The following is a 23017-nucleotide window of genomic DNA, read 5'->3' on the forward strand; positions in this document are numbered from 1 at the left end:
ACATTTCTACACCCGGAAGTAGGGTTACACCCTTATTATGGGCTGAGAACAACACTGATTCTATGAAATGCAAATTTTTTGTCCTTGCAATTAGAGCACACTAGATGTTATTAGAATAGTAAAGAAAGTTTTATAATTAGTTTGATTCCAGTTCTCTAAACAACTCCCTTTGTTATCACTCAATTTTTGAACATATATATAAAAGAAAAAACCTAAACCAGCCAGAACCTAGAATGGTATGGACAAATCCAATATCATTATTAACGGTTGAGATTATCACAAAACAAAAATAAAATCAGGGATCCACGAAAATACGAATCATCTCCATCTAACTAACTACAAAACAGCAAATCACCTACAGGGTTTAAAGCTCACCGTACCACACTAACAAAAGAAAAGGAAAAAAGAACACAATTCTTCAATAAACCCCAAAGATAATAACTATCTTTCAAACTGCAAAACTGAACTGAGTCGACTCGTAATGTATGAAGAGACAACCTGGGAATCTCGACTTAGGACAACATGCATGAAAATGAACAAGAACATTGGACGAATGTTGGAATGTTATGGTTCCCGTTCAACAGTCATGTTGACTGCTAATAGAAACTTTCCGGCTTAGTAGGTCATGAACATCAAGCTTGCTGATCTTGGAAGCGAGAATGAAGTCATTTTCAGTCAGTCCACCTGCCCAAAAGCTAATTAAGTCAAAAGCCAATATCACACAAATCTAAATAAGAACAAAATTGAACAAGTTGGGGGTAAATAAGCCAGGAAACTAGTTTAATTATGCAAGGAAGCAATGCAGAAACAAGGTAGATGGAGATAAAATGTAGTGGAAGACGGAAAATACGTTGATTCCGAGCCATGGCCATTTGAAGGTATTTCCCTTGGACAAGATTTTAAGAGGCAATGGATAAAAACTTGACCCGATAGCTTACAATACTACACAGACCAACATTTTTGCCATGTGAAAATTATATTAACTCCATTATTATTCAATATGACTTGAATGTTCCCACAACTCCTTGTTAGCTTGACCAGATATAAAGGTATTCCCTAATTCCTCGTACCATATTGTGCCAATGGAGGTGTTTTTTAACCCTCTTTTAGCCTTTTGTTTAGGGGTAAAGGAAAAGGGAAAGGGACATAAATAATCCTGCATTTGGAATTTTTTTATGATATATTTTATATTCCCTGTCCGGAAATGTTTTGCCACATGTCCACGTTATTTTCAAGGCACAAATCACCATATTACAAATATAAGACTCGTACAGATTAAAGAATATTGTTTCAATGTACAGGAATTAGTAAAAAATGTTTAGAAATAAGGCCTCTTCATGTTGAAATGGTCTTTTACACAGTTCAAAACAGGCTGTTAAAATTATGAATGAAACAAATAAGTATAAGTTTAAAGTTTAGGGGAGTTTTATTTCATGCTCTAGATAAACAATAAATCTTACCTACTGCATGTGTCCAGATTTCAATTGTTACATTGTTCCATCCAACTAAATGAAGATCAGGGTGATGGCCTGCATTGAATTATAGAAGTCAGATCTACAGCTCAGCAAAATTCATATTGCAACTAAATGAATCGTGGTGATTCATGAAAACAGAAACGAGTGCATCATATATTTGGTTGATAGAAAGCAAGATACCCTCTGCCTCTGCAACTTCAGCTATAAGTTTAAACAACTCCATTCCTTTAAGAAAACTCTTCACCTTCAGCGATCGGTTCAACTTTAGCTTACCATCTTCATTTACAAGGTTCCAATCAGATAGCTATACGGAAAAAAAAAAAAAACAACAACAACAACAACAAATGAATAAATGAAATGCAGTGCATAAGATGATAGTTTAAACAAACGGAGATGGACATTGCATACCTCTCGAATTAAACGTTTTGCCGCATCCTCGGTCATTGGTCGCAAATCATTTGAGTTGCAAGGAACACATTTTTTAGTGGTCAAATCTAGCACATACAAAATGATCAATTATGTCACATAAGCAACAATGCATACACAAATTGCAATACGGTGTACATGCAGAACAAGCAGCATGTTTTAGACATGGGACAGTAAGGAGGCTGTCATAAGAAGAGATCCTACAGGTTCCCTGACAGTAGAAGATATCCTCTGGTTGGATTAGTCATCAACCAGGAAAATCTCATGCATAAATAAATAAAAAAGAACGTTCACTTTCAAAAGCCACTCAACAAATTCCAACGTGCTTAAAAACCAACACGCACCTTCGCCAGTGCAAAGCATTCTAAATCCAGAAAGTGATTTCCTAGTTGATGATAAGCCCACATGCTCCCAACATATCCCAGTAATTCGAGACATTGGACTGTACACATACACAAATTACCTCTGTCTGAATCTATAACGAAACCCATAGTGATGAAACGTTAATGCTGTATTGCTATTCATACAAACATCACAGTAAGTATCCGTTCATCATTGATGAAACAAGACACATAAATGCGGCAGATCATAGAGCAAACAAATTCCCTTTCAGAGAAAGTTGCACACAAAGGATTCACACGCGGGTTCAAACCCACATATGAGGCCTCAAGAATCAGACATTGGCAAAAGCATCTATGCAGTGTCCATAATAAAAAATACGACTCCTAATGTGATAATTTCAATGCAACTTCAGTCATAGGCAATATGCATTCCACTTGAAATTATCAGAGATCAAGTTTTTCAACGCTTGATCCATCAAAGAGCCTTCTATCCACACAACATAATCACCCTTTCTACAGGTAATTTTTGGATCAATCTTTGATTATCGGACCCATGCATGATCAAAACAAAGATATGTGACTCTTGATTACGTAAACAAAACCAAACAAGTACGCTATTCTTGATTTCAAAACGATAATAAAAAAATCGCAGATCCACCACATACGGAACACTGCGTTTCTCAAGCGCGATTGCTCGTTTACAGATTCATCAAGCAATCAAATAAGCGAGTCAGTCATATAATCAAACACCTAGCATGCAATCAAATTTTTACGCCAACAATTTCAAAAACAGAGAGGCGTTTCTTCTCCATCCAGATATCATCAGCATGGCATAAAATGATGAATCAAAAGATCCATTTGAATCGGGAGAAACGAATTACCGTCCATGAGGGCGACTGATGGTGTGAAACAGCGACGGAATTGAGACCTGCAAATTGTGAAATTAGTAAAAGAATAAGCAGTGAACGGATGAGATGATTTCGGTACGACCTTTGGTTTGAAAATCAAGCGCAGCGGAGAGTGGGAAAACACAAACAGAGTCGTCATTGCGATTTTTGCAGATAAAAGTGCTCTGTGGAATTCTCTCACCACCCCAACTCCCAACTCCCAACTTAACACGTGCGCCGATGGCCGTCAAAAGTTGGAATTCATAGCCATGGCCATTATTTATTTTTATTTTTTTAATACAACATTTATTTATTTATTAGTTTAAATTAAAGTGTATATTAACGGTTAAGTTGTTTTTATTTTTATTTTTATTTTTTTTTTAGAAATAATGATTAAGTTTATTTTTAATCACAAATTAAGTTGTGGATGTTATCAACATTGGATTAAATACAACTTTTACAAAAGATATATGAGATATCACTACCATATTTTCCTACTTATTAGTAGTATTTACTTAATTAAAATATCATTTATTTGGATTTTGTTTAATTTTAAGCTTTTAATTTACCAACTCTTAAATCTAATCGTTTTTTTTTTAAAAAAAAAAAAGGGTTAAAAGACAACAAAATGTATAAAGTAAATAAATTTTTAAGTGAATATATTTTAATATTTTAATTAATAAAGACTAAATTAATTTAGAAATAACAGTATTAAAATCAAGATTATATTTGAATTTTTTAATAATAAAAGATGGAGAATTTAAACCCTAATTTTATGAAAAGAAAAATATATGTCAATCTACAATTTTTTTTTTCTTTTTTTTTTTTTAAGAATGTTCCGATAAAATTTAAACTCCCCTTTTCGTCCATTTGTTAGAATAATAAATGTTTTCATTTTTTTTTTTTTTTTTAAGGTGCGTCTACGATCAATTTCCTCAAAATTAACAATAGATAAATAAAAGAATAAATTCCTTCCAACTCACTGACTTTAACAAAATGTAGAGCATTTAAAAGAAACAATAATAATAATAAAAGAATGTAGAGCTTTAAACAAAAGTATTCTTTTTCTATAAAAAAATCCTGTATTTTATATTCATTAAATAAGCATAGAAACATTTCATCGATAATTATATAGTAAAAATCACTTACGAAGTTTGAAGTTGCTGCAACTTTCAATATTTAAGGAATAATTTGATGGCCAATGAAAGTGTAAGTTTAAAAAAAAAAAAAATGAGGTTCACTTTACTGACATTATTGTTTTTTTCTGTCATCGATTAAAAAATCATAATTAGAAAAAAGTTATTAAAAAAAAAAATCAGTTACCTAAACTCCGATGCAGTGAGGCTGACGAGAGGGAGAATTGCCTGAGATTTGAGCCCAATAAAATTATGACGAACAAAATTTAAAAAAATTTACACTTTGCTTTTTCTCTTGACTGACTCTCCGTTTCCTTAGCACTATGGCTTAGGGCGCTATTTATAGGAGATTAGGAGTTTAAGTAAATCTTATGGTATTTGGTAAATTTTTATTTTTTATTTTTTTTATTTGTGAGGATGGTAAATACAATTAATTTATATTTTAGGAAAAATGGGGAAAAATCTTTGAATTTAAACTTTAAAACTTGATTTTAAAATTAGATTTGCTTTTATAAAATAAGAAACCATGATACAATTTTGGAATTTTCAAATTTTTTTTTGTGTGTCTCTTTTTTAAATATGGCTTGTGGATATCAATCAAAAAGCAAAAACTAACCATTTTCAAAAATCAAATTTAAATTTCGGTTTCACAATTTTTAGGACAAATATCAATTTATATATTGATCTATCAATTTAAATCTTAAATTAACAATGGTATCAATTTAAACCCTAAATTTTAAGGTTGTATATCAATTTAAACCCTAAATTTTAGGGGTTGTATATCAATTTAAATTTCAAACCAATAATTGTATCCATTTAAACTCTAATTTTTAGAAATGTTTCCATTTAAACCTGAACTTTCATAATTGTATCCATTTAAATCTTAGGGTAGATAAATTTTCGTTATAAGCTAGCTATAATTACAATAAAAATTTTGGAAGTGTTGGGGTGGGGATCGAACTTCCATCCTCGATAGTATATGCCTCGTGCCAGTTAAACTACTCTCATTTTAACTCTAAGTTTTTTGTTATTTGTTTTTGAGGTATGTACTTACCAAATGTTATTTACGAGATGAATAAATTCGAGAGATTTTACCATCTCTCATGTTATCAAGTCTATGAAATCTCTTTCGAAAAGAAAAAAATCTATAAATCCAAATAGATATTTGGTCTAAAACAAATATTGGAACCTAATAAAAAGAAAAAGGTGAACTCGATCATAAATATTTTTAGATGGTATGTCAAAGATTCCACATTAGAAAAATAAAAAATCCTCATAAATTTGTAGATGACCATGTTTGTTTTCAATAAATTTTATAAGGATGTCTCTAAATATTTAGATAACTACATTTTTGCAAATTTGTGAATATGAATATTTTAAAATGATGTTTGTTTTTTTTTTTTTTTTTTAATTGGACTTATGACTTCTTGCCCCTTGACCAAGGTCACATCCCTTGTTTAAATGGTGTTTCAATTTTTAAAAGTAAACCTAATTCATTTTCAATAATTTCCAATAAAACATTAGTTGAAAACAATTAACAAAGCAAATAACTATTTATATACTTCATTTTCAAAGACGACAAAAAAAAAAAAAAAAAAAAAAAAAAAAAAAAAAACCCAAAGGGATCTAACTATTTTATTTTTATGAATTCCATTTATAGTAATCTTACCTGTTCTACTTTTAAAAATAGAGAAGATTTGAGAGAAATGATATCAACTAATTTATGGGAACTTCACTTTATATTTGCATTGAAAAAAAAAATGTTTTATTTTATACAAGTTAAATAGATTTTACTTTTGAAAGCTACAAAAACATATTGGTTCAATTTAACCATAGTTTTATGAAATGACATTAGTTAAATTATAAGTTTAGTCTTTGAAATCTAAAAGTTTGTGTCAAGTTGGTCATTAAATCGTGAAAAGTGTATAATATTTTTAAACTTTCATTCTTGTGTCTAATAAACCACGATGAAAAGTTTAGAAATCTATTCAACAAGTTTGATATTTAATAAACTTTCTAAGTACAAATATTTATTGATGAGTAAACTTGTCAGTTCAAAAAAATTAATAAAATTTTATATATACCAACATAAACATAGTTCAAGTGTTGTTAGAACGAGCTTAACTCAACGATAATTGACATGGTCTCATTTCTTGAAGATTGGAGGTTTGATCCTCATTTATGTACTCCAAAAAGGAAAAAAATACAGTTCAAGTGTCTTAAATCACCTTCAATCAAGAAATCACTTGTATTGATGTTTTGGTGCGCTTGCCTCGACTCTCCCAACATGTAATGCTTGGCTCACCATTTCATCAATGCTCATGGAGACTGCTCGTTGTCATTTGTGTCTTTCAATCGAGTATTCATACTATTTGGTAATGCAAGGGAAGTAAACATATAAGGTTTCTCTTGTATCCTAGTCATCCTATTTTTTACATGTACTGCTCTGATATTGTTTCTTTTCTTTGCAAGGTAGTAAGATATCAGATTTGTTAGATGTCTGAATCTTTGTGCTTATTGTGTATGCTATTTGGAATAGATGCAACATTATGATTTGATGGTCATATCTCTCCTATTTTTTATCTTATTCAATGGTGATGAATCTAGTGAAATCTATTGGTTTGACAATCTACACGGGCTCCTCATTTAGCTCATCCCCCTTTTATCATTAAGGAGACTCCTTATTGGTCAGCCCATTCTCAAGGCTCGTATAAGGTGAACTCTAATGTGACTTTTTTTAATGTTGAAGTGGATATTAAAACCGTTGTTCATGAGTCAAATAGTGATGTTATACTAGCTATGGAAGTCATTTTCCTATAACGAGCTCTATGGAACTCGAGGAAGCCATTGTATGTTTAATGACATTTTGATTTTTGGGTCAAAATTGATTCCAAATTTGGAGCCTTTTGGTTGGAATTATAGATTTATGAATGAGGCTCAAGCTTTCATTGATATTATCATATATCTCTATCACAGTGGTTTGTTCTATCATTGGCTTTATCACACCCCTTCTAGATTACCCTCTTAATTCGATAAGGGATATGAAGGCAGCAGTTGACAACCCTCTTGTGGTAACTACTATCCAACCTACTCCTATGAACCTATATTCTTAGCACTTGTTGACCTGATAGCAATTAAAGAAAATCTTATAGAAATTACATACATAATCTCATCTATCACTTAACTATACATGTGTTATCATCCAAAATATTCATATCTATTTACATCATAGTCATCCAGATAACAAATATTTATATGTACCACATTTGACTCCAAAATTATACTTTGGATCCCAAGACGTGTACAAACAAAATTAAGATTTAAAACACGACAAGGGGACCATCTGAACTTCAAATGACTGGAGAATTTTGATAGTGACTGACATCCTGATCTAGATCCCCCATAATGTCCTAATCTAGATCCCCCCACTGATTCCTTAGAACGTCTTGATCTAGATCCCCCAACTGTTTGACTGGTTCTCTTTCTGCCTCTTCTCTATTGACTGCCAGTTGTACAAACCTGAGAGGTCGCTAACCCACTAAAATGAGGCCTAAAATCTCTCCTGCCAGACTCTCTTGGCATAAATTTCCTCTTCTCCCCTTTGGAGACTTCGCTATCTTGCCTGTCCTTTATCAACTCTCCTCCACTCGTATGGCAATTTCAACTAATTGAGAAAAATCAATCCAGTTAGTTGTAGCAGTAACGGGAGTCTGTATCTCCCTCCTCGAACCACTCTCAAAACGTATACATTTGTCTTTCTCTTTAGCTATGATAGTAAAAGCATACTTGGATAACTTAGTATACTTTTGTTCGTACTCAGCAACTGTCATATTACCTTGAACGAGCTTTAGAAAATTGTTCCTTTTCGCCTCACGATGTGAAACTAGATAATATTTATCTTAAAAAAATTCTTTTAAACTCCTCCCATGACATTTCTTCTTATCTGTTTCTTCGAGAGTCTATCACTCTTCACCATTGCTCCGCCCGTTTCTGTAACAAAAATACTGCCAATTTGACCTTACGGTCCTCTGGGCATCCAGTTACTTGAAAACACTTTTCTAACTAAATCAACCATGCCTCAACATTTGCAGGGTCAGTAGTGCCTTCAAAAGCAATGGCACCCAGTGCCTTCGTTCTCTCAATACCATACTTCTTCTCAAGATCCATCGGTACAGATCCAACACTAGCTACTAATCTCTGAGCAATTCTATCAAAGACTTTATCCTCCATCTGAGGGGTACTAGATTCTCCCTCTGATGTAGCTACTTGCACTATCGGTCCTCTGACTAACTTTGGATCCCTTTGAGGTACCGGATCTCTGGTGGGGTCATGATCCCTTTTAACCATCTTCCAAGTCACTCCGTCACATATACATTATTAGGCTCTTAACATTATTCATATGTTTCTATTCTAATGCGTGATTCTACTTCTCAAAATCTTATGCTCTAATACCAACTTGTCGCACCCCTCCCCAGACTACTCTCTTAATCCGAAGAGAGATGTGAAGACAGTAATTGCCAACTTTCTTATGATAATTACTGCCAACATACTCATGAAAACTTGTATCTTTAGCACCTGTTAAACTTGATTAGTAATTTATAATTCTTTAGAACTCAATACATAATTCCAACTAACAAATAGTTTACTACTAATTAGAAATATCAACACAAACATACATAACAGATTTAGAAACTAAACTTATATACAACGTACACTCTACTTTGTTCTCCCCCTAACATGGATATGAAACTTAAATAAAACGTTATGAGCCACCTAAATTGCAATCTTCCTGAGTGTTTGGGGAGTGACTGATTGGCATAACTGATAGGTCTCGGGATGTCGACCGTTACATGAAGAGGGAAATATTTTAAAAAAGTGAGCTGAAAAGCCCAGTGAGTGACCATCTTATGTAAAAAATGACTATTTTATATAAAACATACTTCAAATCATAAATAATATAAACATGCCTATCGAGGAAAACATTTATAAAATCGTAATCGAGGTTTTGGAAATGGAACTGAAATCGTAAAATACATCATGTAAAACCTTGTAACAAAACTCATTAACATCATTATGAAAAACTCAACTACTCCATTGTCTGAACATGTGAGAGAGTCCTTTTACTCAATCCCTAATAACCTTAGTTGAGAGATAGCCCTTTTGCTTGATCTCATCAACGTCGATAATATAGTCATATGTGCACGCATTGTTGAATTGGGTCCTAACCACCTTACCATACCTCTGGTGTCAAGGATCCCTAAGAACATTGAAATCTAGATACCTTACATACTTTCGGTAGCAACAATGGAGTAGGGTTTGTACAAGGCATAAACATTTAAACATTTAAGAACATATACAGAATATGCATATTTGAAATAATCATACCTCATGGTTTCATATCAACGCATAGTGCCTTATAGAACATGGAGTATACTTGATAAATTTCATCATGCAATAAAACATGACATAGGCTATTGGAAAACACATGCTAAACTCTTAAATAATTTCATCATTTAAAAACATAGATCTTGCGATCAACATTCATTTTAAGACATGCGTTGGAGAAAATCGTAATATGATAACTTCATATAAAATGCCTATGCATTGGAAATCATTCATAAAACTTGCGTTAGAAAACATTTATTAAAACTTGTCATTCATTGTCTTAAGCTAATTATCCAAGGGGTTGTACACCTCTCCTATTTGCGTTTGCCCTGAAAAGGAAAGGTCTCTTGGTCAGTATATTTAGCTCTCTTTTGAGCTTAACATTATCACGTACTAGTGGTTATCACATCATATTTTTTATGCAAAAAAAAAAATCATACTTATGCATCGACTAATCCTTAGCCATCTTACCTTATAACGTAAATGACAATTAGGAATTCCTTCTCAAGATGCTCGGGTAAGCGTTGAAACACTTCTCAGCCTATGCGATGTACTCATATTACCTTCGTCGTGGTTTTGTTATGTTGTATGTGTTAACGTATAATCTCACCGAGTCATCTTCTTGCTTATTCTTTGTATGCAGCTGCCTGTTTATTCATCCACAACACCATTTCAAAATCAAACTTTCAAATTTCATAATATTAATTATAGCATTCGTCTTCCTTCAAAGAAATGCTCATAAACATCTTAACTTTTACTCACCTTAGAATTTAAACATATTTTCTTTCAAAATCGATAAGAAATTCCTCAAAATTTCCTTTGGTTGGTCGAAAATTCTTCAACTTTCAAATTCTTCAGATGACAACAACTCTCCCTTACTTAGGTGTTAGGAAAATTTTGGCAAAACAATCTCTTTCTTAGTTAAGCCTATTTATACTCAGGCTTGCATGAAGAGTTAACTTAATTAATTTCCACATGGAAAGCTTATCCTTTTGTTGATGCCTGAAAGGCTGCCACTTGGCTTACTTATTCGTTAATAAGCTGAATTCCTTAGCTTAAGCTTGGTCGTATGGCCTTGTGGCCATCTAAGACTTCTCCCTTCAACGCATGATCGTCTGCCGCATCCTTTGTCAGCTTAGCCCTCAATATTATACAAGTTGGTCGCATAAACCCTACATACCACTTGCTATACTTAGCCACAATGCACTCCTTGGGTCTCTGGCTGCATCATTCAACCAAGTTGGCCGTATGGCACCTACAAGTTTCAGCGCATGGAACCATCTCCTCTCTCTAGGTGTTAATTTGTTCCTACTTCACCTGAGAACCCAACTTCCATACTTAACATATTTTTTGGCCCTTTTTTGGCTTACCATTAATAGACTTCTCAACTGTCTACGCGTCCACCATGTTACAACCTAAACGCATATAATCATAACACTTAGAAAAATTTTATTCTCTTATATCTCAGACGCATCATTCACTATACATAACTACTTTTGCATTGAAGTTAATTAATATCTTAACTCATGATTAAGAGGTCTTAAGTTTGATTAACTAGTGAAACAAGTTCAGGGGTTTACAATTAATCTTTACATACATACACAATGAGTCTTCCATACATTGTTACTGATACAACATCATAAATACATATTACAATAGCTTAAATACATAATTAAGAGGACTTAAACGTAATTAGCTAGTAAAACAAGTTTAGAGGTTTACAAACTTTCTTTGGGCTAACCGTAGGACTTTGTCGCCCATGACTTAACTACCCATGCTTGACCTTTTGGACACTCATATGTGTGGATTGAAGACCATCCTTTATGAGAGAGTAAAATCTGCCATTCTTTTCAATTTGTCTTCTTGAGGTTCTTTTTGTTTCCTTTTGATGTACTAAAAAAGCTGGACTAATAAAAAAAAACTGGTAATATTAATAAATACATTTAAATGACTCAAATGGTTAAAGATGAATAGCATGTTTGGGAGTGATTTTAAAATTATTAAGATCACTTTTGTCACATTCAGAATCACTTCGAAACACTTAGTTGATTACTTAAAATTAATTTAGTATTGGCTAAATTAAAAAAAAAATGCCCCTAAAGTTTTAAATGTTTTAAAAATACCTCTAAACTTCTAAAATGAGTTAAAAATATCATTGCTGTTAGTCTTGGATAGAAACCATTAAAATTTTGTTTAAAAGATACCTTGAACTTTCAAATGTTTCAAAAATACTTTTCAACTTAAAATAAAAGTTAAAAAACACCCTTACTGTTGCATAAACAGTTAATATTATCTTACCTCTCTATTTTTCATCTTTTTCTCCCCCTTCTCCACTACACTCTTACTCCCTTTTTTGTTAACTATTTGACACTTTATTATCTAAAATGAACAAATAAATAAAATTGCACATTTTTATTAAGATATATGGACTATAATCAGAAGAAAGACAATAAATAAAGCACCAAATGATTTTAATACTTGCAAATTTTAACATATTTGTACGATAATAGTTATATGTGTGTTAATAGATAAATATATTTTTTTATTTGACTATTTATTGTTTTGGTATATTTTAAGAAGAGATTTTGATTTTGGAATTTTATGAAATAATTGTGGGATTTTATGTTTTAACTTAAAATTTTGGTTTTTATTTTGATTGTTGACAAAATTGGTATAAGCTCGGATTTAGAAAATGAAGAGAAATATGAGAGTATCTATATGGAAAAAAATGAGGACATCTATATAATTCGTTTTAAATTTAGTTCTTTTTGAACTTAAGAAACTTCAAACAAATTGATCATCATATTAATGTTAGGTACATTTTTAAAATTTTTGTTTTAATTTTTAAAGTTAATTTTCTCACGATTTCTGTTCAAATACCAATAATGGAGGTATTTTGAACTTTTATTAAAGTAACGGTATTTTTAAAACAAAACTTTAACGATTTTCACCTAAAACTTGGCAAGAGTATTTTGAACTCATTTTGGAAGTTTATGGATATTTTTGAAGCTTTTAAAATTTCAGAGGCATTATCGACACAAAATGTAAAGTTCATGAGTAGCCTTTAATATTAAGTTTAAATTTTTAAATCATCAAAATTAATTTTAAATAATTAAAGAAAATGTTTTAAAGTATTTTTAAAAGGATGAAGTGATTTTAACCCTTCGAGAATCAAACAAGAGACCAATATTTTCTATAATGTACCTAAAACAAGTCAGAATATTTTCTAAGAAAAAAAGAAAAAAGAAAAAAAAAAGTCCGGAATATTTTTAGCGTATTTTGCCTACCCACCGGCCACCGGGCACATGTAAGTCGGATCCCAAAATATCTCGGAACGGTAGTTCGAATTATAAGCACATTTGAGAGGGTTACGATACGAGCGACAAGGAAAAAGTGGGTCGCGTTCCATCAACGCAAACGAAGAAATCCGTCGCTTCGTTTTATCCTCTGCATCTTATAGGGAAATTCTTCAACTGTACTTCTACTAACTGCTAGCTCCATCCTCGAAACAATGGTAATTTCGCCTATTTCACTTTCCTGTTTCCGATTCATCTCTACTGTGTCGAAACCCTGCAGTTTGCGATGTAATCAAATGCTGCTTCAACTTAAGTTTACAAATTCTTTTTTGCTTATTTGCTTATCATTCATTCGAGCCTCGGTGAATCCAATGCGGTTCTCTCCGTTTTGCTTCAGCAATATTTCTTCTATTCTTAACCAGGGGTTTGGCTTTTATCTGAAGGGTTTTTTCTTGCGTTTTCTCCCCTAGTAATTGTATTTGCAAGTTCAATAATTCCTAGAATTAGGTTTATGGTTGTATGACCTAGACCCTAGATTAAATTAGAAACTGATATTTCATTTCCAGGTGAAATATATGAACTATATCTATAGACAAGCTCAAGGGCACTCTACGCAACCGCATTGAGTAGTTAGTGGTTTCTGGATTTCAAAATTATTCATTTGATAAATTTATGTTCACGCTGCAGTTTGTGCCAAATGAAGCGACATAGGATGTTTTTATCTAAATTTCATTAATGGGTAACGATGAAAGGGTTATTTATTTTATGTATGTACGATAACTTTACTTGTTGGCGATGTCATTTAAAGAGAGAGAAACTTATCTCTTCTAGTTAGTTTTTACCCCATCATTTTTATTTTGAACTACAAATGGTTATGGACTATCATTGTCCTTTTTCACAGTATTCATTGGGATAACTATTATTATTATTATTACCTATCACTCACTTTCTCCGTTCCCTTGTCAATATTTTGCTCCAATCCTCAGTAGAGGACCATTAAATGACTGTTGTTTTACTATCTTACCAAGTGATTTCGATCTTATAACTTATAAGTTTGATTATTTAGCTTGCGAAGGCAAGCTTAGCCGCTTATCTGATCAAAGTAGAACGTGCCCATGACTTTCAATCACATTTGGCATCCAATAAATTCGATCTTTGTGGCATATTCTTCTCTCTGTTGGATCTCTGTTGAGTTTTAAATGAAATATTTGACCCTCATATAGGATGATCCTGAACTTGAAGCAATCAGGCAGAGAAGAATGCAGGAACTCATGGCCCAGCGTGGCATGGTAAGCTGTAAGCTTTTTGTTTGCATGCGTAATAATTGCTTACATTTTCCTTGTTCATGGACATCTTTGCTGACCTCTAATGACGATTAGGGAAGCCAAAATAATCCTGAACAACAGAAGGCCCAGGAAGAAGCTAGGAGGTTCTCAATTTTATTTTCATTATTTTGTAGTTGATTTTTAGTTTCCACTTTTATTATTCAAGTTTTGCTTTAATATGCATATTATAACAATTACTTTCACTTTCAGTGAAGCAGAGGAACGCAGACAAATGATGCTCAGTCAGATTCTATCAATGCAAGCGAGAGAAAGACGTAAGTTGAAACAGAAAAGTTATTTTCAGAGTGCTTTGTTGAAATTTATTTTTCAACCTTGGAGTAAGCAAGTTTCTTCTATCTATGTGATCTATGCGATCTCTGGTTGTCTCAATACAAATTTTTTCCTTGCTATTTTTGTTTGATATTTTAGATCCATCTCACATCCTGAGTTAATCATGAAAGTAATGTAATTTCATGTTATGATGCTATTAATGTGTAGTTGAATATTGTATTTATATAGTGACCTATGTGTCTGAGCGGTATTTGATTATGGATGGAATTTTGAAAATTAGCTGGTTCAATCATTTAATTGACTTGGAAGTAAGGGTAGGTGTGAGGTTAGTTGATGTAGCCTAAATGGGTGTGAGGTTAGTTGATGTAGCCTAAATGATAAAAGGAGAGAAATCTCCAAGAACCAAGATTGTGAATCTTTTATTAGAATGAATAATTTATTTGATACAAGAGAGGAAGGTTCCTATTTATAGAGTTTTATTACAAGTGGAGGTAAAAAGGGAATTAACCTAGAAGATTATCTAATTATCCAATTAACCCCTATTCTTCTTACATCATTCTATCCCTCCAAAAGGAAAACTCGTCCTCGAGTTTTAAAAAGAAAAAAAATTATGAAGCAAACAAGGAATGAAATAAATAAACTTGTTCCACGGAGTTTGACCAAACCAACCTCCTATATTTTGAACTATATTATGATCAAAGATATAAATTCGAGACAAAAAATCTAATATTGCCACCCAAAGATGAACTTCTCCATTGGCCACAAACCTAAAAAATATGTTTTCTTCAAGCTCCTTCAAAACCGTATTCAAAGGACTTATCACTAAAAAATCACCTTCCAAAGAGAATCGTTCAAGAATCGCGTCTTCTTTATCATTCGATTCAAGTTCTTGGTTAGTTTGGTGATCCATTTCCACCGCAATTAGTGTGTCATTCTTGTTCGATTCTTGCTCGGTGTTAGATACTTATTTTCCATCTTTTTCGTTGGATTTTTCTTCACTCGCTACTATTTCCAAATCAACATTTTCACATTCTTGTTTTTCTTCAATTTTTATCTTCAAGAGTTTCTATTTGAAAATTTTCCAACCGTGATTCCTTTGTTTTTTCTTCGATATATGAAATCAATCTGTTATTGAACTCTTGCAAATGAATTGATAGTTGATCAATATGTTGATTCATTTTCCCCAACGAACGTTGGATTTATTTTATTGTTTTATTTATTTCCTCCAATGCTACAGGATCAAAGTAGTCATTTTGTTGGATGCTTGAATATATTTTAATCTCATAGTGGGCATAGGACTCATCCATTGATTTTCTTGAATCAACATTTTTTGATCGTGTTTCATAATCAAAAGAGTAATTTTGAGTCTTGAACATTTTTCTTGGCTGTAAAAATCCATTCTTGATGATTCTTTAACTTATCTAACTCCTAATCTTTACATTGATTTCTTGAAAAATGGGTTTGATTTGATCGTTGACCCCTTTTTCGATATTGTTGTCTTCTTATTCCGTCCCAAGCTGCCTTAGAAACATCATCGGAGTCACTAGAATCACTAGAATCAAATTTTCTATGTGGACAACGATAGGTTCTTTGAGAAAATCGAGTATGGGCAAAATCAGTTTGTGGAATTCTTCTTCTGAATCACTTGAGTCAGAATTCCAGTACTGATTTTTGAAGTAAAATTGATTTTCTTGCCTATACCAACTGCTGATTTTTTTCTTGGACGTCCTCTTTGATCGACAATAGTATATTCTTGCAAAATCTTGATAAATCTTTGGTTTCTTCTTTCTTTCTTGGAATTTCAAGAGTCCCCCCTAATTAGATGTGTGTTGTTTTGGCAACGAGCACAACTCACGAAGCTCCCTCTTGCAATCAGCGATGCCAAGAGTTTCCCGGTTTTCCATTGGCGGTAGTCAACGTTGGCCTAGGCGGGTGCTCTGATACCAAATTGATGTAGCCTAAATGATAAAATGAGAGAAATTTTCAAGAACCAAGATTGTTAATATTTTATTAGAATGAATAATGTGTTTGATACAAGAGGGGAAAATTCCTATTTATAGAGTTTTATTACGAGTGGGGGTAAAAAGGTTATTAACCTAGAATATTATCTAATTACCCAATTAATCCCCTATTCTTCTTACATCATTTAATATGGTGTAATTAGAAGTTTTATCTTTGAAGGATAGTTAGTTTAATAGTGGTTTGTTATGAATTGATTGTTTTAAATTTTTTAGTTTTGTTTGTAATTCTGTTATGTAAACAGAACCTATACTCTGTTTTCCTATAAATAAAGGCTTCCTCCCCTCAATTGAGGAAGAGATTCATTTGGATAAAAAAGGTTGGTTTGACACCAAAAGTGGTATTAGAGTTTGTAGGGAAAGGAGCTGCTCACCCGAGAGAAGGAGACGTTCAAGCGCAAGACCAAGAGGTGGAAGAAACCCCCACCCTCTCCAAGAACGACAACAATATGCTTGCTGTCTGTTGAAGATTCCTTAGAGAGAGTTTATGGATCATTGAATAATCTTCGAGAAATGGTGGCCATAATCGTGAGAAAGTTGGATGCTTTGATGGCACCAATCCAATATGAGGAAGATACTCCGACATTCAATCAAGCATGGGGGAGAAGGGGTAGGCCTGGTGTTGGACAGCCAAGAAATATTCAATTTCAGTAAGAAATTCATCGAGAAGAGCCTCCAAAATTGAATAGGCAGTTCCAAGAAAATCCAAGAAGATGTTTGAATAGGCAAGAAAGGTAGCAAGAATTCTACGATTGGGATTCTTTGAGTGAAAGTGACCAAGGAGAAGAGTTTTATGCTCCAAGAAGAGGAAGAGAAGGAAGATATGAAGCTAGAGGTGATCCGCATGACTATAAAATGAAGATTGACTTACCCTTTTATAATAGTGAGCGTGACATTGAAATGTTTCTTGATTGGATCAAGAACACGGAGAATTTTTTTGAATACATGGGCACACCGGATCACAAGAAGGTACGACTAGTACAATTCAAGTTGAAAGGGGGAGCTTCTGCTTGGTGGGATCAATTGGAAGTCAATCGGCAAAGGCAAGGCAAGAGGCCTATCCAAATGTGGGAAAAAATGAAGAGACTGATGAAAGAAAGGTTCCTTTGTCCCAATTACGAGCAAACATTGTATAATCAATGTCAAAATTGCAGACAAGGCCCACAGACAGTAGCAGATTTTGTAGAATAGTTTCATTGCTTAGGAGCAAGAACTAATTTGACCAAGAACGAGCCATGCCTAATTGCATGGTTCATTGGAGGGTTGAGAATGGACATCAAAGAGAAAGAAAGCTTCAACAATTTGATTTATTAGCTGATGTGATTTCTTTTGTTGAAGCGGTGGAGGAACTCAATGAAATTCGCTCCAAGAAAGCTTCAAGAAAGACCTTGTGGGATGCATCCACAAGTAGGAGAGCGAATTCCTCAAATAACATCATGAACCAACCAGCATCAACACCCTCGGCCAAAGAAAAGGAGAAAAAAATCTTGAAGGAACCATGGAGAAAACACTGAAGCAACAAACAAAAAAGAAGTCCCAAAACCCTTACAACCGACCTTCATTGGGCAAATGCTTTCGATGTGGCCAAGCTGGCCATTTGTCCAATGAGTGCCCTCAAAGGAAGACAATAGCTTACATGGAAGATGATGAAGAAATCTTAACTGAAAATGGTGACATAGTTGAAGAAGAAGCTGAATTCATTGAACTAGATGACGGCGAAAGGGTATCTTGTGTTCTCCAAAGGGTGCTAATTGCTCCTAAAGGAAACCCCAACCCGCAACGACATTGTCTTTCCAAGACAAGATGTACAATCAATGGGACAAAGTGATTATAAAAAGTGGAAGTAGTGAGAACTTTGTCTCCAAGAAGCTAGTGACAGCCTTGAACCTCAAGGTAGCAGTTCATCCAAACCCTTATAAGATTGGTTGGATGAAGAAAAGTGACGAGGCATAAGTAAGTGAAATTTACACCATTCCTTTGTCAATTGGCTGTAGTTATAAAGACCAAATAGTATGTGATGTGTTAGAAATGAATGTATTTCACATACTGCTGGGAAGACCATGGTAATATGACACTTGAACCTTGCACAAGGGGAGAGAAAATACTTGCGAATTCCATTGGATGGGAAAGAAAGTGGTGTTACTCCCATTGAACAAAAAGAACAAGGATGGAGCAAATTCAAAGAATTAAGACAGCAGCCACTTGTTTACTACAATTAGTGGCCTGATTTTGATGAAGGAAAGGGAGGCTGATATTCTAGGACTTGTTGCTGAAAAGTCCAAAGAAACTCAAGAAAATGAAGTTCCTCTGGAAGTGCAAAGATTGTTTGAGGCATTCCCTCTTATAGGGGAACCCAAGGGACTACATCCATTGTGAGACATCCAACATTGTATCGATCTAATTCTGGGAGGTACGCTATCAAATTTACCTCATTATAGGATGAGTCCTAAGGAGTATGAAATCCATCATCAACACGTTGAGGAGTTACTCAAAAAAGGGCATATTTATCCAAGCTTGAGCCCGTGTGCAGTGCCAACCCTACTTACACCAAAAAGGGATGGTAGTTGGAAGATGTGCGTGAATAGTGGAGCTATCAATCGAATCACATTGAAATATCGCTTTCCAATACCCCGAATAAACGATTTGTTTGACCAACTTCGAGGAGCCTTAATATTCTCAAAAGTGGACATGAAAAGTGAATACCACCAGATTCGAATAAGGCTGAGGGATGAATGAAATATTGCATTTAAGCCTTACTTCTCATTCACAGACCGATGGCCAAACCAAGTTAACGCATTGAGTTACCTTGTGATTACATATTAGTCCAATATTCAATATTGGTGATCTCAAACCTTATTTTGCTCTGATGACTTCTAGTTGGTGTCCTAATTGTCATCCTCGAGGATGAGTCTGATTTTAGAGGGTGGAATATGGTGTAATTAGAAGCTTTATCTTTGAAGGATAGTTAGTTAGTTTAATAGTTGTTATGAATTGATTGTTGTTTTAAATTTGTTTGTTTTGTTTGTAATTCTGTTATGTAAACAGAACTTATACTTTGTTTTCCTATAAATAAATGCTTCCTTCCCCTCCATGGAGGAAGAGATTCATTTTGATAAAAAATTCATATTTGGTTTGACACCATTAGTACAACAGCTTTGGTGGCGGCTGTTGGTGGGAATTGTGGAAATAAGGTAACAGAAGGAGACCTTTAAGAGAAAAGTAGGAATTTGCGGAGATTGATATTTTCAATACATTTGCAGCTTTCAATTTGTCTACAACTGAGAAAGAGTTCTGTTATTTCCTTTCATTTTCTACATGACAATTTGAGGTTTGTTGTCTTCTCCCTTGCCTTTTTGGGCCCTCCTTCATGAATGCAATTATTATTATTTGGAAGGGAAACATAAATAGTATTTATTTTTTGATTTGGCCGTGATTAGAATTCTGTTTACTGTATGAGTACACAAGATGTTTAAGAGGTTCACATGGACATTAATGTTGGCATCGATGTGGTAAAAAGGTTCCAGAAAACTCATTCATGTACTCATTCCTATGCCAATAAAGTTAGAAATGTTGGCAACATATTTCCCAAACTTTTGCTTGAGTTGGGTTTTCAGTTATTTAGGAGAAAGTCGGAGAAACTTTTGTTGGCCATGGTTTTAATAGTGCAAAAGATCTTTTGTTTAATGCATCCAAGGCTATCGTATAAGGAAGTGGCACTGTGACTGGAGAGAAACCAAATTATTTTTCATGAGAAGTGGTGTATGGAGTGGGATGAAGCTTTGGTCATAGCTGAGTTTATTGCTAGTTCAATTTAGATCTATGTTGGTATGGTCCATGGACTTGGCTTGGAGTTGCTTGACCCTCCTACTTTTCACTGCCTCCGTCATGTTAAAAGTATTGATACAATTAAATTTATATAACCTGTCAACTTAAACTTTTGGGTTGATTGATGATTTAATATGATATCGAAGTAGAAAATTATGTAATTTCTTCACCAATTAATATTGTTTTCCATTTGTGAGCAACAAATCCAATAAATCTAAGCGTAGCGCTTGGTGTATTGATTTTTTTTGGAAAGGGAGTGTGCGAGTTGTTTATTTCAAGAATAGGTTGGATACAACCAACGGTACTTTTCTAGTTATAACTACGAAAAGGTGCATGATCCCGCGAATTACTTNATTGATTTTTTTTGGAAAGGGAGTGTGTGCGAGTTGTTTATTTCAAGAATAGGTTGGATACAACCAACTGTACTTTTCTAGTTATAACTACGAAAAGGTGCATGATCCCGCGAATTACTTTTGACAAAATGAAGAAATCATATTGAAGAACCATAGCATTTCGTGATTTAAAACAGTTCATCACGGAAGAAAGGACTCACTGAGCCGAGATCACTAACTAATATTAAACTAATACTAAACTAATACTAATAGAATAGAAAAGAACTGTCTTTTCTGTATACTTTCCCTGGTTCTGTTGCTACCGTGGGCTTTACGCAATCAATCGGATCATATAGATATCCCTTCAACACAACATAGGTCATCGAAAGGATCTTGGAGAAGCTCAGAAGTGAACTATCAACTTAAGTTTTTGGGTTGATTGGTGGTTTAACAAGTGAAACAATCATATAAATGTAGTTCATTGTTTCACACCTATATTTTGAGGCTTTACACAATTTGATTAAGTTTACATTTTCAGTTGTTTGTGTTTCCAACATTTTGATTGATGGTTGAGATTTGTACATGAGCTATCTTATCAAAAAGAGATATGTACATGAGCTTAAGATATCAATCTTTTGTTATGCTTATTTTCATTTATTTATTTTTTTAATAAACTAATTGAAATTATAATAAACCACTTCTACAAAAAGAGATGACACTGAACAAAATAAAGGGTAGATCATACAAAATTTCCGGCCAAAAGCCACAAAGGGAGTCTAAATTATAATTGTTGTTTATCGTTTCACAATTAGTTTGTATATTATTATTTCTCAATTGAAGTTGAATACCTGTCAATTATACTTTTTGCAACTGAGTAGATTTGTGGTTTTTGCATGGGTGCCTTTGGCTATATAACGTAATTATCAAATGAGATTGCTGAATTAAAAGTATAAAGATTATGGATATTTCTTTTTTGTTGGATGTTTATGTTACCAGATCTGAATTTGCCTTGAGCCTTATTTTTTAAAATTAGATGTCATTCTTGTCAAACTGTAGTTTGCTATTAGCTGGCACGGAGTTGGAACAGGCAAATTATGCCCCAGTTGGTGATTATTGAATTTAGGTTACTGGCTGTTTTACCCTACTCATTTTTCCCCCGTGCTTTTGTGCAGTTGCTCGGATTGCATTGGTTAAACCTGAGAAGGCGAGAGGTGTTGAAGATGTTATACTAAGAGCTGCACAGATGGGCCAAATTGTAGAAAAGGTACTAAAGTATATCGTTTCAGTTTCTCTGGCAAAATTGTTGCACCTATATTTACTTTAAAATATAACGTTATGAATGAAACAACGGACTTTACCATTTCTTTTCAGGTATCTGAAGAGAGGCTTATAACTTTGCTTGAACAGATCAACAACCAGACCACAAAACAAACGAAAGTCACTGTGAGTTCTCATTGCTTACTTTATGGTTGTGACTGCTGAAATATGGTATGTCGTCCTAACGGTCTTTGTATATTTTCATTATTCTTCAGATACAAAGGCGTCGAAGTGTTCTTGAGGATGACGATTAGCAAGTGAGAAGGATTGCACACCTTATATGATGTATGCATATACCAGCAGTCTTGGCTGTATGTTTATTGCTTGTGCGACACAATATCTACCTTTTTATGTATTTACTCTGCTGCATTACTTTATCATGATCCCCCATATTCTCACCTCAGAATGCGAGAGCTCCTCAGAGTTGGCTGTTATTACGCCATTGTTGCAGTCAAATTCGCCAAACTATTATCCTGTATGACAGTGTCAGGTTATTGTTTTGCTTTCTAATTTGTGATTGTTAAAGAGGAATTTAATTTCCTTCAGTTCTGAGTGTATTTTAATCAAGAGATTGATCTGTCACTGTCTGATGCAATCCACACAAATCTGGAACCATTGAATACAGCTCTTGATGAAGGGTTGCTTTGGATTGCTGTTTACAAGTTAAGTGATGAAACATGAAAGTGCATTTAGTACCATCTTCTGTTTCAATATAATTGTGGAAGTTAGCAAGTTCAAATCCACATAACAAGAAAACTGGAAAAAGAAGTCTACTTTCATGGGAGGAAACACAGATGTAACAAATGTTTGGTACTTAAGCTAGGCCCATCACTTAAATTGAGCATTTTCTCTTGTCTTTTTGTTATGAGTTTCTCTTTCTATTAGTTCTTTTTATTTGTGATGTGATATGTTTATTTTGATAATACCATGTCACATCATTCCATTTATGATTTTGATGGAAAC

At 33.6% G+C, this 23017-nt stretch overlaps 2 protein-coding genes across 5 annotated transcripts; one reads left to right on the plus strand and one right to left on the minus strand.

Moving 5' to 3' along the window:
* Nucleotides 1-224: 224 nt before the first annotated feature.
* LOC120072769 (pterin-4-alpha-carbinolamine dehydratase 2, mitochondrial) lies at nt 225-3387 on the minus strand. Of its 2 annotated transcripts, XM_039025248.1 has the most exons (7): nt 3233-3387; nt 3124-3170; nt 2246-2343; nt 1884-1969; nt 1656-1779; nt 1461-1529; nt 225-684 (listed from the first exon to the last, which is right to left on the minus strand). In XM_039025248.1, exons 1-7 carry the CDS (start codon nt 3287-3289, stop codon nt 578-580), a joined length of 588 nt encoding a protein of 195 aa, XP_038881176.1. In that variant the 5' UTR covers nt 3290-3387; the 3' UTR covers nt 225-577. The 2 variants fall into 2 exon arrangements, with proteins under 2 accessions (XP_038881176.1, XP_038881177.1); XM_039025249.1 differs by lacking the exon at nt 2246-2343 and having other exon boundaries at nt 3124-3370.
* A 9552-nt stretch (nt 3388-12939) lies between these two features.
* LOC120073239 (DNA-binding protein DDB_G0278111) lies at nt 12940-22786 on the plus strand. Of its 3 annotated transcripts, none has more exons than XM_039025965.1 (8): nt 12940-13164; nt 14170-14235; nt 14326-14375; nt 14482-14546; nt 21910-22001; nt 22109-22180; nt 22270-22339; nt 22459-22752. In XM_039025965.1, exons 1-7 carry the CDS (start codon nt 13162-13164, stop codon nt 22306-22308), a joined length of 387 nt encoding a protein of 128 aa, XP_038881893.1. In that variant the 5' UTR covers nt 12940-13161; the 3' UTR covers nt 22309-22339; nt 22459-22752. The 3 variants fall into 3 exon arrangements, 2 of the variants coding, with proteins under 2 accessions (XP_038881893.1, XP_038881892.1); XR_005480706.1 differs by having other exon boundaries at nt 12941-13164; nt 22270-22365; XM_039025964.1 differs by having other exon boundaries at nt 12942-13164; nt 22270-22786.
* Nucleotides 22787-23017: the final 231 nt, after the last annotated feature.

Source organism: Benincasa hispida, chromosome 3 (genome assembly GCF_009727055.1).
Source record: "Benincasa hispida cultivar B227 chromosome 3, ASM972705v1, whole genome shotgun sequence".
In the NCBI taxonomy this organism is placed as follows: Eukaryota; Viridiplantae; Streptophyta; class Magnoliopsida; order Cucurbitales; family Cucurbitaceae; genus Benincasa; species Benincasa hispida.